Here is a 16,164-nt window from a genome sequence, read left to right as displayed (position 1 = left end):
TTTTAGCTGCACTGCTGCACTAGTGCAATAAGTTGGAAAGAAACAAACATACTTTCTTTCACTCTAACTAATTGCACTAGTGTAGCAGTGCAGCTAAAAAGAACAGGCCCAGTTACACGCACGATTTTAATGATATAATAACAAAATTCCACAACAGGAAATATTGCACAGAATTGGAATTGTGATGAAAGTGATGTGTCTTTTTTAAAAGATCTTAAATAATTGAAAGAAATGGCTGCTGTGAAATTCGGGAAACATTTGAAAGAATTGAGGATCCTCCTCTGTCAAACATCCAAATCTAGTCAAGGTGTTAGGTAAAGTGATAACAAACGAGGCGTTTATGTGAATTGAATCAATTTCAATTCTGTCAACTTTTGTGCATATATTACAGAGACTTCATCGAGCAACAGTATGTACCATTGAAGAGAAATAATCTAAAATTTCCCATTTTGATTAGGGAATGCTCAGATATCGAACCGAAACTGTATGCGCGTTATGGTACGTAAAGATGAATATTCATAATTCTCTGTAGATGATATCAAGTCACTTTACAAATTACATTTTTTTCTCCGGATACAAATACTTGTTCAAATGTCATCTATCCTTTGTAAATGGTGTTGCAGAATATGGCGTAGAACGTTGCGTGCCCTTATCAAATCTGAAATCTGAAGAAATACTCGGCAAAGTTAAAGAGTTAGCATCTCAAAAATAAATATTTTATCAATGTATGTATCATAATATGTATAGAATGTTGTAATAAAATAGCTACATCAATTTCAAATAAGAAAAATAAATATATATAAATAAATCATAAAATGAATAAATTAAAATCATTGACAGATTTCAACGAATTATATTTGTATACATAACGCATGTGCTAAAGATATGTACAAATTAAATTTTTTTTTTATAAAAGTGTGGGAAGACGCCATTTTTTAGCAGAAAAATATTTAATTTTCTAGTTTTTTTTTTAATGTATATATTAAGCAGTTAATCTCTTATAGTATACGCTATACTCTGTAAATAGCTTGATAACTATCATCAAAAAAAATATTTAAAAAAAACACCAATATACCTAACTTAATTACTTAACTAATTTAATTGTCTAAAGTACATAAATATATCTATATTCGGAACTTCACATTATAATGAATATAAATAACATAAGATTTCTATTGCATAAGTACAATATATATAATTGAATATAGATTTTTAATCACATTATATAAACTTCAGGCAATGTGATAATTCCTGTATGCAAGTATGAAAATATATATCTTTAGAATATATAATACTTGCATTTCTCTTTTCAAATAAAATCTATATATATTAGTTGATCTTCACATTTGCATTAAAAAAAACTTGCCTGCAAGCCTTTTTTTTTAATAATTATGCCTTATCATCTGGCTTAGTTACATAAAATTAATCTCTATATTCTCTTTAATGAGCTAAAATAAATAATTTCATGCTACAAACGGTGGTAATCCAAAATCTTCTGGCTTGAAATCTTCCAGACTTTTTAAGACCAATGTAGGCTCTGTAATGAGATCTTTAGGAAGCTGAGGATCTGGCACCATTACCACCTGCATTTTAGCAGCAACAGCAGCTTGCACTCCATTCGGTGAATCTTCAAAGACTAGGCACTATGATATAGATAGAGATAAGTAGGTAGATAAGTATAATTTCAAAAATATTTAACATATACCAAAGTTTACAAACCTTTGAAGGATTAGGATTATCAGGAAAACGTTTTGCAGCAACCAAATATATATCTGGATTTGGTTTCCCATGGGGAACCTCTGGATCAGAACCAGCACCATACACTTTATGGTCAAATAAGTTAAATATATGTTTCCATTTTCGAGTTTTCAAATCGCCCATCTCTTGAGTTGAATTCGAAGCTAGTGCGATAGTTATATTATTTTTTTTAAGATGCAGCAGCAGCTTTTCCGCACCTATATGTAATATTTATATTAAAATCAATTAAGATATAATACTAAATTATTTCCACTTTGTTTCAACTCACCCGGCATGAGATTACATTGAGGAAATATTTCCTCATATATAGGAAAGAGCTTGCTCTCAAAAGTTTCCGCTGTAATAGGCAAATGTAACATACTTATTAGAGTACGCAAACCTTCAAGGCTTATCAAACCCATAATTTTTGCCTTGTGCTCCCAAGTATACTTTTTTCCATACTCTTGAATAACACGACTGTATGCCATTGAATACAGGGTTTCTGTATCTATAGAATACAAGAAAATATCAATTATATTTCCTTTTATTTTTTAAAAAAGTATTTCTAATTTCTTTAAAACAAAAATTAATATTAAAAGAAAAATCATTAAAAGAGAGAAAAATCATTAATGCTCAATATTAACTCCTTCACTGTCAAGCGAAAAGAAACTTTCCGTGCCAAGTGTGTTGAAGAAAAAGTTTTTAAAATTGCATGAATACGTTAGTATAAATATTATTGAGGTCGCCGAATCCGAATCTGAAGCCAGAATTACAAAATTCAAAATGGTGAATCCAATATGGCGGATCAAAATTCAAAATAATTTTGGATTTCAATAAAAATGTGTATCATTTTTGGGGTTGCAAAATCCAAACCTAATATCAGATTTTCCAAATTGAAAATGGCAAATCCAATATGGCGGACCAGAGTTCGAACAAATAGTTGACATACATAAAGGTTGTATATTTCTCTCTTCAATCATTTTTAAATCCCGCTCTCTGCCGAACCCAGAGTTACGAATCGAGGACGTGGCGGTTATTGACTCCGTTTTTTTTTTTTATTTCTTGAAAACTGGTATACGTTTCCACTTCTGTGCAAACAGCTTGATTTGATAATTCGTGACTCTGGATTCGGCAGATAGCGGGATTTATAAGTAATTGAAGAAAAAAGTGTACATCTTTTATGTATGGATATGGTAACTATTTGTTCTGGTCCGCCATATTAAATTTGCAATTTTTAATTTGGAAAATCTGATATTAGATTCGAATTCGACGACCCCAAAACGATAAGAAACCCATTTTTATTCAAACCCAAAATTATTTTGAATTTTGATCCGCCATTCAGAAGTTCGAAATTCTGATTTCAGATTCGAATTCAGCAACCTCAGAAACCTTAAAATACCAAAGGACAACCAAATCGTAGGCCGGAATTCATAGTCTGATCTTATATTCAAGATTGTCTTAAGTCTGGTCTTAGATCGTCTTAAGATTCTGTTCAGCCAATGAAATAGCCGTATAACATTTTCAAACCTTATTTAAGATGATCTTGAATATAAGATCGGACTATGAATTCCGGCCGTAATAGTAATAACATGTTTGTTTCAAGATATCCTTATAGGGGTCATGAAGCAAAAGTGACACGAATTTTTTTGGCCCGTATAGGGGTCACTGACAGTGAAGGGGTTAAGATATTGGGTATTTTCCGATTCACGCATGATGCGCATGAAGTGACAGAAAATGTATAGTTCATGTCACGCATATTATACATTTTCTGTCACTTCATGCGCATCATGCGTCAATCGGAAAGTACCCATTGATATCATATAACTGCAATAAAATTTTTATTAATATAAAATTTTTTATAAAATCAAATGTACAGATATTATTTTTTCAAAAGTCGGAAAGTGTCTTTACCCAGTAATAGACCGTCCATGTCGAAAATGCAGTGAGTGACATTCTTAAAATCCATTTTACAGTCGTCGCGCGTAAAACTAATTTGTATTAGGTTATCCAAAGTACTTTGCCGAAGTTCTCGTAGAAATCTGTATTTCAAAAAATACGTTCTATTTTTTTATTTCGAGAAAAAAGATTATAAAAACTCTAGACCCTGGCGAAAATAAATAACGGAGCGTAAGTCGAACGTAAGGAAAGAGTAACAGAAGTGTAAACAAAGCTTATAGGAGGCGTAAATTGAAACAACGAAACGTAAACGAAGTGTTAACGCTTCATTTACGTTTCGTTGTTTCAATTTACGCCTCCTAGAAGCTTCGTTTACACTTCTGTTACTCTTTCCTTACATTCGACTTACGCTCTGATATTTATTTTCGCCAGGGGACAAACGCTAACAAAGATACGTTAAAATATGCGCGCACGACTAATACTTCTACGTGGCCTCTTGCAACTTGTACCAAACTGAGGGTGCCTTCCGTTTCACACATGAAATGCATAAGCTGTAGAGGGAACTATTCCGTTTCACTTAATGCGCGTATGATAACGCATAGAATGTCTTATAATCCCCCTACTTCTAGCGCATCAACAACGCATTAGCTACTACAGGTTGGACCTTGGACCTGAAGAAGTTAATGCCAGCATGCGCAGAGAGTAACAACCTTGTGTATATCACGTGTGATACATGTGTGTGTCATTTATTTCGATAGCAGCCATACTGTTTCACATTAAACGCATCAAAATAAGTCATTCCGTTTCCAAGATTATATTTGCGCATTAATAGAAACGAAATAATATTAATGCGCACATCACACTGATTGCGAACTAAGCGCGCAATGCGTGAAACGGAAGGCACCCTTATAGTGCAATAAAAATAGTAGTGCAATAAGCGGCAGTCAAAAAAAAAAACATGAGAAATATTTCGTAATTATTATTATATCCGTAATTCATTGTCACGATGAATTTAACAAGGTATATGTGTATACATATATACAGTTCTGTCATTTTTGTTGCGCGGAAACATGGGCCTCTAGTCCCCATGTAGCATAAGTAAACTTTGCGCAACCAATCACGAGTTATTTCAAAAGTGTTGAAACACGTTAAAATTTATTTGACAGATTTTAACATTTTCAGTCAATATTTCCGATAAGAAACGCATTTAATTTAATATTTATATACATGATAATAAAAACAATATTTAAGTCATTTTAGGGACATGCTGCTCGGACTGCTTACGCTCATTCCGCTCCATGGAGATGGGGAGGATTTGAAATTCGCGTAATGAAAACTGCGGAACGCTCGCGATTGGTTCCACTCTCGTTCCGCGTTCCGCTATACCGCTGCATGGGTCCGCACCCTAAGGGTGGGGTCCCACGTAACTTTCCCGTATCACAAACAGCGGAACGTCTGCGATTGGTCAGATTTTCAATACGCCCGATACGCGCGTATCGAGCTCCGATCAATGACAGACGATCCGCCGTTTTTGATACGCGGAGTTTGATCTTATGTCCCATGGAGCGGATTTACGCGGTAGCGGATTCAGCGGATCGCCAATCCACGGGATTATTCTGATAAAGATTACGTCGAAACAGTCTCATAATTGGTGATCCGCTGATTCCGCTTCCGCGTAATCCGCTTCATGGGACAATAGGAACCAAACTCCGGCGTACTGAGCACACGCACACAAGCATGCATGCATCTAAAAAGTGAAGTAATTACAAGTAAAGCAATTCCACATGTCATTTTTAGTCTGTATACTTTACATATGTATATTTTATACATGTACATATGTATAAAAAAGCTGAAACAATATATACCATACATATATATGAGCGGATCGCTGTACGATCCGCTCGAATAATGAATTCAGAGGATCATCAGCGTATCAAAAACGGCGGATCGTTTGTCATTGGTCGGAGCTCGATACGCCCGATACGTGCATATCGCAATACGCGCCATGGGACGTCATCCTAAATCCGGGTCTACATTGGTCGTATCGTAAGGTTGAGTCGTAAAAAATTGACCAATCACAGTTGATTATTCTCCTGAACTTCAACTGGGATTGGTCAATTTTTTACGACTACGACCTTACAACCTTACGATATGACCAATGTAGACCCGGCTATAGGCCGATCTTATATTTGAGATCGTCTTAAGTTCGAGCTTGAAATGCTACGCAGCCATTTGATTGATTGAATGAGGTCTTAAGTCAACCTCGGACCAGACTTAAGACAATCTTAAATATAAGATCGGACATCGAACTATGAATACCGGCCATAGTATTGAGCGATACTAGATGTCTCCCCTTCCGATTGTCAATATATAGTTTCCTCAACCCTCTTTTAATAGAATTATTGAGCAAAAAGGAAACATCATTATCAATCAAAGACCCTTTACTCGGTTATATTATTTCAATTATATAAAATGTATAATATGTATGAATTATTTACAACTTACAATGAAAAGATATTATATACAATGAAAGTCACCGACATACAATTATATATATATAAATTAGAGCTATACAATACACTTTTTATTATAAAAATTCTTGTGAAATGTATTTAATAATAAATGTAGTTTAACAAGAGCATGTGTATAAATATAAATACACATACAAATTGTAATAATATCCTTAATATTAATCATGGTATACAATATAAAATGTATGTGAATGTTTTATCTAGTTTTTATTCTTTTCTTTAAGTCTATTTTATTCTAATATTTTTTTATTTCTTCTAGATTTTATTCTTATATACAAAAGACTGGTATTTATTCACATAACAAAAAGTTTTATGATTTTTCTAAATCCGTATTTTCGTACAAATTTTTTTATTCTTCAGATCTTGTATATCATTATAAATCAATGCAATAAAGTATTTATAAAAAAATTCGTTGTTTTAATAAAAAATTAATTTCATCATCAATCAAACTAATAGATTAATTTAATTTATATTTAATTACTAATAAAGTTTTTTTCTTGTTCTTCAGTTTACAAATGTATCTTTGTATGTGTTTACATATTTCACATTGTGTGATTTTAATAATATTATGTTATGATCATATGTTTCTTGATAATCAGTACAAAGACAGTTGTCTTTAAGCTTGGTCTTGAGAAACAATTTTATCTATGTTGAATTAAATCATTTTCCGTAACATTTGAAATGCTATAAAAATTATATGGCAAGTTTGTTGGCAAAAAATTTTGGAGCGCGGCCGGGACTGCATTGAAATAAGTCGTGTTTCGTTCTCTGAATACCGTTTCTTGAACAGCACCATTGACATCTGTTTGGAAAGTTTGAATAGTAGTCGTCGGAATAGCTTGAATAACTATGGGTTGTGATGTTGAAGCATAAGGAACTGCTTGTATCACCTGTAAAAATACAACATTTAAATAATGTTTGTGTTAATCAAATATACATAGGTTATTGCTTCAAAACAAATTCAATTTCGTACGATATTTTTAATTAAATTTGGATTATATTTTAGATATCCAATGTTTTAAAATATATTAATATTTTTTCTCTATTTTTATTAATACATACATTAATACTAGAAAATAAACATTTTATACTTGCGCTGTCGTAGATTCTGGTTGAGGTACAGGGAGTGGGTCTTCTTCGAGATGCTGCGTTTGTTCCGTCGTCTGTTGCAATTGCTGATTGTTGGTTAGATGTTTAGTGTGAGAAGTATTAATACCATGTCGACGCTTCATATGCTTATTGTAATTTGGCCAATTTGTAAAGTGATGCTGACATTCTAAACAACTATATGGACGTTCTCCCGTGTGTTGTCGCCTATGTGTCTGCAATTGCAAAACATTGTATATTGTATAATTGATATAATTGCATTAAATCGGTATTTTAAGAACATTATACGATTAAAATCTGATAACTTACAGTTAATATCCCTTTGAAACGGAAGCGTTTCCCACAAAATTCACAAGTAAACGGCATCGCGCCAGTATGAATTCTATGGTGTTCTCTTAAAGTTCCTTTTTCCCTGAAGGTCCTTCCGCATACATCGCACTGATGCGGCTTAGCACCCGTATGCACTGTTTCATGTTTCTTCAATTGTAAGGGTGTTTTAAATCTGTGTACGATATTATTTGATTCTTTTTAAAATCATATGTATAATAATATACATGAATGTGATATATGTTAGTGATATATTCTGACTTACGCTTTTGGACACTGAGAGCAGCTATATGGCTTATCTACTGAATGAGTTAAAAAATGGGCTTCTAAATTTCCTTTCTGTATAAAACTCTTGCCACATTGATCACATGTAAAGTTTCTAACACCAGAATGGATACGTTTGTGTGTTACAAGATTTGGTTTTGTAGAAAATCTAAAAATAAGTGTTACGATTCAAATATATAGATATATGTATTGAAATATAATCATTTGATGTATAAATAAAAAGAATTATAGTGTCATATTAACCTCTTATCACATTGATCGCATGGATATCTGTTTTTTACAGTATCGGGTAAATGGCATCGATTATGGATATATAAAGCACTTTGCTGTCTGAAAGCTTTACCACAAATTTGGCATACAAATGGCCGTTCCTCGCTGTGGATCGTCTTATGAGAGTCTAATACTTTTTTATGTACAAACGACTTTCCACAGTCTTCACAGCTAAAAATTGAATAATATTAACAAACATGTTCATATATCCAAAATTTTTTTCATGATTATGCATAACAAATGATTTGTACCTAAACTTTGCCTTATTCTTGTGCCTCTTAACATGAGTAAGAAACCCATAGTACTTATCATAGACCTTACAACATTGCACACACATATACTTGGCTTTTTGATTATGCACTGTTTCATGGTGTTCCTCTAATGCTTCTAGACTTGGTAATTTATCATTGCAATCTGTGCACAGCCAAGGATATCTTTCTAAACCTTCTGCCTTTTTCCTTCCATGTTTGGTTGTTTCTATCGTTCGTGTTTCTCTCATTTCTAAATTAGATTCTGTCTCTAAATTAAAAGCACATATTATATTAGATTTATAACAGATCTATTGGTATTAATTATAATATAAGTGTAACAATTTTAAAGAAACAAGTAAATAAAATTACAATAAACAAAGCAAATCAAATTAAAATACATGTCTATATAATAAAATAGAGTACATATATACTATGCTTTTATATATTAATATATATTATATTAACATATAAAATCTTACCAGATATATAATTATCTACAATCTTCAAATTATTTTTCATAGCTGCATCATTCTGTTCCTTGTCTATTTGGGAAGATACATGGAGTTCGGATTCTTCTTCCATCCTTTGCATCTGGTTTTTCTTCTTTAATCTTTTCTTAGTCTGTTTAGGGGAACTCTTTTTTATCTGTATCTTACACTTCTTCTGTTTTGTATTACCTTGTGTTTCTCGAGTTTCAGAATTTTCACTTTTATCACATCCTTCAATAAAGTTGTAGGTATTCAAAACATTAACTGTCTCATTGATATAATTGCCAGGCAATTGACGTTCAGCTATCTCTTCTCTGTTGTTGGCTTCATCTTTTCCAAACTCTATAGTCTCTTCCACATAATCTATATTTGGTTCTATTGGTTGTGGTTCAGGTTTTAAATCTATCAGTAATTGTTTTAACAATATTTGTGCTTGATTGGTCTTTTCAAAAAACTCGCTGCATTGGTTCAAAAAGTCACAGCAATCCGTGCAAACTGTGAGTGGCAAGCTGTCTGTTATTAGAACCTGCAATATCATAGTAATATTAATAGTCATTATTAAAGATAAAACACTATATCAGGAATATATATATATATATATATATATATATATATATATATATATATATATGTATATATATCAAAATTTGTGTAATTAAATCCAAATATAATAAGTAATTATATTATTAAAAATATATAAACTATTTTTTATTATAGAAAAACAATTTAATTTTACTAGACTGATAGCAAAATTATAGACAAATTCAAATGAGAAACAATGATAACAGGTGAAAAAATTAAAAAATCATCTTTTTTTATTATATTAATCTAACAAAATATAAAATATATATAAATGTATATTACTTTAATTTCTCATATTTGTTTGAAAAATTTGTAACTACATAACAATTGCATAATAAATTATAATCAATTAATGATGACATATATGATTACATATATATTAGAACGAACACTACAATATTACCAATATTATATCTACATTTATACACAAGGTATGTTTGAAATTCATTACCAATATTGGAAATCTATAATATATATAACGTGAATTATCGGAATGTGCAGCAACAATTTCCTGGATTAGATCAATTTTACATGTACGAAAGCAATGAAGAACGCTCAATTTATTATCAATTTTACCTGTATCTGCAAACACTTGGTAATCTTGGCCTCGATCGCGAGTTTCTGTCCCACGGCGTCGTAGATCCCGATGAGATTCTTCTTGGTCTCGGCGCACAGCCGGCAAAGTTCCGGCTCCGTCATCCTCATTCAATGCACATGCGAGATTCTCGTACGCGTAAGATCGTCGTACGGCGTCACTGCGCGAAGACGCATCCTGTTCGTATCTTTAAGGCCGTTTACGGGGTGACGCGTGAAACAGCTGATTGTCCCGGGTTCGATCTCGAACCCTTAACCCGCGCACCTCCGTGTCAGAGATGTTTGACGAAGAGGAGACAAACGGAAGTCGTGTGCGTATCGCGTTCCTACGAGACGGTAATCCATTCATAATATATGAACAAACAGCTGGAGGAACGTAAGGCCGTGCGTATCGCGCGTGTTATCGTATCGTACCGCTAGTAAACAAACGATCGCCACGGGCAACACCGCTCCGGACCACAGCGGACATGTTGTTCTGGCTACTCGCCGCGAGAGAGATCGTAATTACGATTACGAGCGCTCCAACGAGGGGCGATTTATTGCCGCACCACGCGATGACCGATCGCGATCGAATCGATCGGCGATTACCTCCTTTCGTCTCCGAGCAGCGAGGAAAGGACCGCGTGTATCCCGCAACGTTCCCGCAAAAATATGTACATTTGTCGGAGCGTTTGTTTGTGAAACAAAAAAAACATCTGATTCGTGAGACGCATCGCGCATGCGCGCGACTTTATTTCCGGGGCTCGGTATTGTCGGCGCTCGCGTTTATCGACGTCATGGAAGGTCTTCGCGTTTACCGATGGTAAATTCTCGCTGAAAAAATCATCAAACATGGCCGTTTGAAATTGTACAAATTACGAGCAATGTATTAGCGAAATAAATTAGCGTTATTATATTTCGTAAAACAAATATAAAATGATAAATTATATTAAGAAAATTGAGATAGTTGTTGGTAACATGAAAGTATACAAATATTCATCTAAACATAGATATAAATGGATCCCAAAACAAACTTGTAGATGAAAATTTCTCTTCATTTTTATTTTGTCACTTCAGTTATAGTGAAGAATAATTAGAATTAAAGAATGAATATTCCTTATTTTCTTGTTATCTTTTGTTTAAAAACTCACATTCTCTTATTTTTAATTTATAATATCAATCTCTGATTTCTTAAAAATTAAATATCCAATTTCAAAAGAATTATTTTTATAATTTTTTAATTCGTCGAATTTTCACAAAGAAAAAACTTAAAGAATCAAACATGCAATGTTTCTATAATGAAAAATTTTCAAAATAATCTAAAATAATCTAAAAATAAATATATATAACATTGCGAGATGATTAACTATCGTTTTTATTTTAAACATATGGATTCATAAGTGGCAGAAAAATGTTCAGAATTGGAAGCCGTTTAAAATTCCATGGGTATTAGCGAAAGTTTGCGTCTTCTCAGAAACCTTCAAACGCAGTCAAAAACGGCCGTCTTGAACAAATATCTATGATTGCGTTGAACACGCCGCTAATTTCTTTCACATATTTGCGTATTACAGATATGTTTTTTTTTCTGAGAACTTTTGACGCAGCATTATTTCAATTTCCATGCTTTCGTGTATTCTCCTTTCACTCGCATCAACAGAAATTTTACTTTCCACTTTTCATATATAATCTGTATAAAAATAGTAAACTTTAGGAAATTGGAGAAAAGAAATCCTATAAATTATATTCCAATCGCAAATCTTTCTAATTTCTCTCAAGAACATCACATTATCTTCCAATTCTCTAAAAATTAATTAGTCTTATGCATGAAATTATTTTCAATACAATATGCCGTTTCCAAAATTTTCTAGAAAGTATTTGCGGTCTCCGTGGAATATTGGACACGAGTTAATGAGCTCGACTAAAGCCAGTTTAATCAGCTACTCATAAACGAGTGAAAATCGAAAGCAGCCATCCGAATAATTACATTTAAGAGGAAAAGTCGTAGGGTGTATTACATTTTTTAGAGAAAAGGCGTGATTTTTTAGTATTGCTCCGAGTATTATCAGATTCGCATTCAAGAATGACTCTTGCACGAAGGCAGAGAGAAGGAGGGATCGAGCGATTCACACGAAATGCACGGCGTCGAAGCTTCCACGGGCGAATCCCGTCACGGAGACCTCGACGCTCGAAAACACGGATGGTAAAAGTATTGACACGATGTGTCCTCATTATGTATATATAGGGGTGCCTACGCCAAGGAAACACTGCAGTTCTTCGTTGAGCGTCTGCAAAACAGCATCAGGTAGAGGATCATCTATCCTGTTGAAGTTTCTTCTGTGAAGATCAGTGCGTTTAGACATTGAAACGCCTAATCTTGCTGATTAGAATCAAGGTGCAGCTGATCGTGTCAGGTAAATTCAACAGATAATACCTAAAAAATAATTTAATGCGATTAAAATTATATCATTTCATACATTTCCATTTTTGAGTTTTGAGTTTTTTTAAAAAGCATTGCATACAATACATATTTTCGTATTACGTATTTTTTTATCTATTTAATATAGCCTGTATTAGATTATTAAGAATAAATTCTACGTAATTTTGGAATTATGTTTTATCTATATATGTATATAATAAAGAATAAAAGATATCATATTTTTCATAACAATTATTAATTAATTTAATGAAATCTTATCATTTGTTATAAAGACTGAGCGCAAGGTACCACCCTGTATAATGTTGGAATCGTAGAACCGGTTTGAAGACGGTCTTCTTCAAGAAAGTTCAGACATTTAAACCTAAAAATAACAATGAAAATATTTCTATCAATCAGAATCGAAAAAGATGAATTATTAAAAAATAAATTCTGATTAATACACATTATAATCAAACTTCAACATTAATTTTTTGCATTTCTTTTCTATTAATCGTAGCGTGAAAAGAAGAAAAATGATACGACTTGTGTATTTTGTTGCTCTTGTGACGCTGTCCTCCGCACAATTTCAACCACAACCCAGTGGTCGGATTCTGGAATCGCCGAATCCAGCACTTTGCGCACAAAGTAAGTCTCCCTATTTATATATTACTATTTTATTAAAAACTATTAAAGCATCATAAAAAGTTTTAAAAATGTCTGTTAAGCATTAAAAATTTTTAACATATATATCTTTTACACATCTTTCAAATTTTTACATTTTTACATTGTTTTAATGTGAAAATGTTTTAATCGTATAAAATATTGCTCTTTCACGTTATTGTGTAAAAATTCAAAATATAACTTATCTACTTACTCTTACTAACAAAATATAAATTATCGAATTATTTAATGCTAAATTAATTTAATTGCCGACTATAATTATTGGAAGTTTTATGCAAGATGGCCATGGAGACTGCTTAGAATTTTTATACAAATTGATCTTCCTCTAGAGAACGTAAATAATACAAATATTCCCAAGTTCTCTCTAAAAGTTCACGCCGGAGAGAGAGTCTTCGTTCTATTTCCCTCAGTAGTCAAACATCCGAGGAAACTACGAACCAGAGAAAGTATTTTAAATATTTGTGATTAAAGAAAGACCGCGATCCGGCGCTGTGGAATCTTCCTCCTTTATCTGTTTTCTTATTTCCTACTCCGCCTCAGATCTTTGACTATTGTATCTTCCGCGTCTGTTGCATCCTTTTACATCGATCCCGCATCGCTAATTACACGTGATTCTTTACATCTTGCGCATCTTCCTCGATGTTCGTTATAGAAAGTGTGACGATGACACCGACGGCAGTATAACTCGAACGCATTTGAATTGTAAATGTCCTCGTCGTAAGTAGTACGGAATGTTGGGTGGCACTTTCACGTTCATCGCGTTTTCAACTGAATCGAACCGGTGACAATAAATCACCGTTAATTATCTAATCTGGAATGTCGTCTTTCCCACATTTTCAGCATCTCTCAACATTCTCTTGCCTTATTATCTAAATAGGAAGTTAGATGAAAGACTTATCAACAAACATAACTTTTAAGAATCTCAAAATTATCTCAAAAGAAGATTAAAATTTGAATTATTTCGTTTCAAACTTCTTTTTGTGTAAAATAAATTATACTAAATTTTTTCTCAGTTTGTAAAAAAATTATAAAATTTCTAATAAGCCTCAATTTTAGAGGACTTAAATCAAAATAATTCAATAATTCAAATCATTAGAGAATAAAAATCAATGTAAAATTCTCGATCAGAATATAATGAAATTCGAGACTTGAAAGAATGGAAGAATTATGCACGGGGAACCTGATAACTTATTATCCATTCATTAGGTGTAGTCGATTGACGTGCGTTCCAAAGACACGCCCCTCATAAAAAACTTTCTTCTTCTTTATTTGGAAAGTAATGCGCGCGATAAAATCAACATACAGCGCGGGTGCCAATGTCTAGGTCGTGACTGCGATTGCCCGGGGTCGCTGCCACGACTGACACTAATTTCGCAACTTTCACTCCGGGAATGAGCGAAAGACCTCTTGGCCTCTTCCTAGTGTAAACATACCTCTTGAACATTCAAAGACATTATAAAGATTTATAGATTATTGTCTATTGTCTAGTGTCTGCGGTTTAATTCACTCGATCTTCTAATTGCGGTTTGTCTCGCAGGAACCATCCATCAACGATTCAATGGAAAAGGCTATTATTTTTCATGGGCTGATCCAAGAACGGCTGGACAGGAAGTGGACTGGCTATCGGGTAGAAATTTCTGCCGACAACGTTGCATGGATCTAGTTTCGTTGGAGACTTCCGCCGAGAACGAATTCATCAAGAGCCGCATCGTTCAAAGTACTGTTCTACTCTGCAGTTCGATCCTGCATGGATAATTGAGATAAAAAACTTAAAGATGTTAATGTGAAATGCTTCTCTTGTAGACAAAGTGAGGTACATCTGGACCTCCGGTCGTCTCTGTGACTTCAAAGGTTGCGACAGACCGGATCTGCAACCCCTTCATATTAATGGTTGGTTCTGGACCGCCGAGTTGCAGAAGTTAGCACCCACCAACGATCGCGCCCAAAATGACTGGTCCGAGAGTGGCGGGTAAGACTTATTATTCGGAGTATTACATATCCATATCGTATACCGACCTGTAATTTTGCATCGTTCAACGTTGCTATTCGAACACTTATATCGAGATATCGAAGTCAAGATCGTGCATATGCGATCCTCGTATTTTGTAGCTCAAGGATATTGAACAAGTTGTGATTAGATATTTTTTATACGCCCGTTGTAATTCTCTACTATTCTTTGCTCTATAATCAATGATCGTGCGTCTAACAATCAAGGTTTTTAAATACGTAATATTAAATGACAAAGCGATAATGTATGCATCTTGATTCATCTTATGATAATTCATTCTGAATTGAGCAATATGTGTTTTATTTAGTCTCGGCAAACCGCAGCCTGACAATCGTGAGGCTATTCAGAACGGCGCTCCCGAGAATTGCTTGGCTATCCTCAATCAATTCTACAATGATGGAGTGAACTGGCATGATGTAGCGTGTCATCACAAGAAACCATGGGTCTGTGAAGACAATGAGTCCCTCCTGAGATACGTTCGCTTTACCAATCCCAACATTCGCACATAATGGAAAAAAACTTTACAGAACGATAGTTTCGTTCAACTGAATTTAAGCACCTATAAAGTAACAATATTCAAATGTATGTCTACGCCAGAAAAGCGACTGAGTAGCATATAGAACATCTTATTTATTACTATTATAATATATTATAACATTTCATACTATTATAATGTTATAATATTTCACGAGACCCCATACAGTGTGAATTATTTAATTAAATTTGTAGGCATTATTTGATTACGGGAAATATCACTATTTATATTCCTAGATATAATCCTAGAGATAGGTGGAAAAGTAAATAAAATAGAAACTCCAGTTTACACATACACAAAATTCTTAGATTACAAAAAATTATAATATAACTATATTTCTAAAATAATATATATACTAATTGTACATTTCAAATAGCAATAAATTTATGAATAATAAATAATTTCATACATTTCTTCGTTTTTAAGAACAGCAGTTTATTTACAATATGCGTTAATTTATAAGTTGTTAAATTATGG

The 16,164-nt window shown here is 33.2% G+C and overlaps 4 protein-coding genes and 1 long non-coding RNA gene across 12 annotated transcripts; 2 read left to right on the top strand and 3 right to left on the bottom strand.

Annotated features, from left to right (window-relative positions):
- Positions 1-82: 82 nt before the first annotated feature.
- Nd-b8 (NADH dehydrogenase (ubiquinone) B8 subunit) lies at positions 83-816 on the top strand. Its single transcript, XM_083106983.1, has 3 exons — positions 83-314; positions 392-498; positions 624-816. Exons 1-3 carry the CDS (start codon positions 232-234, stop codon positions 710-712), a joined length of 279 nt encoding a protein of 92 aa, XP_082963109.1. The 5' UTR covers positions 83-231; the 3' UTR covers positions 713-816.
- Positions 817-837: 21 nt separating this feature from the next.
- LOC145976059 (pseudouridine-5'-phosphatase-like) lies at positions 838-4,303 on the bottom strand. Of its 7 annotated transcripts, none has more exons than XM_083106973.1 (5): positions 4,032-4,303; positions 3,649-3,776; positions 2,027-2,245; positions 1,720-1,955; positions 838-1,643 (listed from the first exon to the last, which is right to left on the bottom strand). In XM_083106973.1, the coding sequence occupies exons 2-5, from the start codon at positions 3,701-3,703 to the stop codon at positions 1,464-1,466; spliced, it is 690 nt and encodes a 229-aa protein (XP_082963099.1). In that variant the 5' UTR covers positions 3,704-3,776; positions 4,032-4,303; the 3' UTR covers positions 838-1,463. The 7 variants fall into 7 exon arrangements, with proteins under 7 accessions (XP_082963099.1, XP_082963097.1, XP_082963101.1 ...); XM_083106971.1 differs by having other exon boundaries at positions 4,043-4,303; XM_083106975.1 differs by having other exon boundaries at positions 4,089-4,303.
- Positions 4,304-6,621: 2,318 nt separating this feature from the next.
- Positions 6,622-10,759, bottom strand: LOC145976050 (uncharacterized). 2 transcript variants are annotated; one of them, XM_083106958.1, is made up of 9 exons: positions 10,483-10,758; positions 10,051-10,394; positions 8,884-9,418; positions 8,405-8,672; positions 8,127-8,324; positions 7,864-8,031; positions 7,581-7,773; positions 7,256-7,486; positions 6,622-7,054 (listed from the first exon to the last, which is right to left on the bottom strand). In XM_083106958.1, exons 2-9 carry the CDS (start codon positions 10,177-10,179, stop codon positions 6,806-6,808), a joined length of 1,971 nt encoding a protein of 656 aa, XP_082963084.1. In that variant the 5' UTR covers positions 10,180-10,394; positions 10,483-10,758; the 3' UTR covers positions 6,622-6,805. The 2 variants fall into 2 exon arrangements, with proteins under 2 accessions (XP_082963084.1, XP_082963085.1); XM_083106959.1 differs by having other exon boundaries at positions 6,915-7,054; positions 7,260-7,486; positions 10,051-10,759.
- Positions 10,760-11,404: 645 nt separating this feature from the next.
- On the bottom strand, positions 11,405-13,311 carry LOC145975916 (uncharacterized). The gene is made up of 2 exons (XR_014440131.1): positions 12,300-13,311; positions 11,405-11,734 (listed from the first exon to the last, which is right to left on the bottom strand). It is a non-coding gene; the product is annotated as an uncharacterized LOC145975916 (long non-coding RNA).
- Positions 12,201-16,060, top strand: LOC145975913 (L-selectin). Its single transcript, XM_083106682.1, has 5 exons — positions 12,201-12,458; positions 12,981-13,108; positions 14,682-14,861; positions 14,948-15,113; positions 15,460-16,060. The coding sequence occupies exons 2-5, from the start codon at positions 12,997-12,999 to the stop codon at positions 15,659-15,661; spliced, it is 660 nt and encodes a 219-aa protein (XP_082962808.1). The 5' UTR covers positions 12,201-12,458; positions 12,981-12,996; the 3' UTR covers positions 15,662-16,060.
- Positions 16,061-16,164: the final 104 nt, after the last annotated feature.

This window comes from Camponotus vicinus, unplaced genomic scaffold, assembly GCF_025532165.1.
Source record: "Camponotus vicinus isolate PSW18456_S1 unplaced genomic scaffold, iyCamVici1.0 SCAF_8, whole genome shotgun sequence".
NCBI classification, from domain to species: domain Eukaryota; kingdom Metazoa; phylum Arthropoda; class Insecta; order Hymenoptera; family Formicidae; genus Camponotus; species Camponotus vicinus.
Note: the sequence above shows the minus strand (reverse complement) of the source record. Positions and strands in the feature narration are given on the sequence as shown.

What these genes read in the sequence shown, in the direction of transcription:
- Nd-b8 (XM_083106983.1), top strand. Translation starts at nt 232, where the DNA reads ATGGCTGCTGTGAAATTCGGGAAACATTTGAAAGAATTGAGGATCCTC. An exon ending in AAATCTAGTCAAGGTGTTAG is followed by an intron (nt 315 to 391) that starts GTAAAGTGATAA and finishes CATATATTACAG; the next exon opens with AGACTTCATCGAGCAACAGT. An exon ending in GAAACTGTATGCGCGTTATG is followed by an intron (nt 499 to 623) that starts GTACGTAAAGAT and finishes ATGGTGTTGCAG; the next exon opens with AATATGGCGTAGAACGTTGC.
- LOC145976059 (XM_083106973.1), bottom strand. Translation starts at nt 3,703, where the DNA reads ATGGATTTTAAGAATGTCACTCACTGCATTTTCGACATGGACGGTCTA. An exon ending in CATGGACGGTCTATTACTGG is followed by an intron (nt 2,246 to 3,648) that starts GTAAAGACACTT and finishes TGTATTCTATAG; the next exon opens with ATACAGAAACCCTGTATTCA. An exon ending in ATAATCCTAATCCTTCAAAG is followed by an intron (nt 1,644 to 1,719) that starts GTTTGTAAACTT and finishes TCTATATCATAG; the next exon opens with TGCCTAGTCTTTGAAGATTC.
- LOC145976050 (XM_083106958.1), bottom strand. Translation starts at nt 10,179, where the DNA reads ATGAGGATGACGGAGCCGGAACTTTGCCGGCTGTGCGCCGAGACCAAG. An exon ending in CCAAGTGTTTGCAGATACAG is followed by an intron (nt 9,419 to 10,050) that starts GTAAAATTGATA and finishes ATGATATTGCAG; the next exon opens with GTTCTAATAACAGACAGCTT. An exon ending in TGCTCTCAGTGTCCAAAAGC is followed by an intron (nt 7,774 to 7,863) that starts GTAAGTCAGAAT and finishes TATCGTACACAG; the next exon opens with ATTTAAAACACCCTTACAAT.
- LOC145975913 (XM_083106682.1), top strand. Translation starts at nt 12,997, where the DNA reads ATGATACGACTTGTGTATTTTGTTGCTCTTGTGACGCTGTCCTCCGCA. An exon ending in TCCAGCACTTTGCGCACAAA is followed by an intron (nt 13,109 to 14,681) that starts GTAAGTCTCCCT and finishes TTTGTCTCGCAG; the next exon opens with GAACCATCCATCAACGATTC. An exon ending in GACTGGTCCGAGAGTGGCGG is followed by an intron (nt 15,114 to 15,459) that starts GTAAGACTTATT and finishes TGTTTTATTTAG; the next exon opens with TCTCGGCAAACCGCAGCCTG.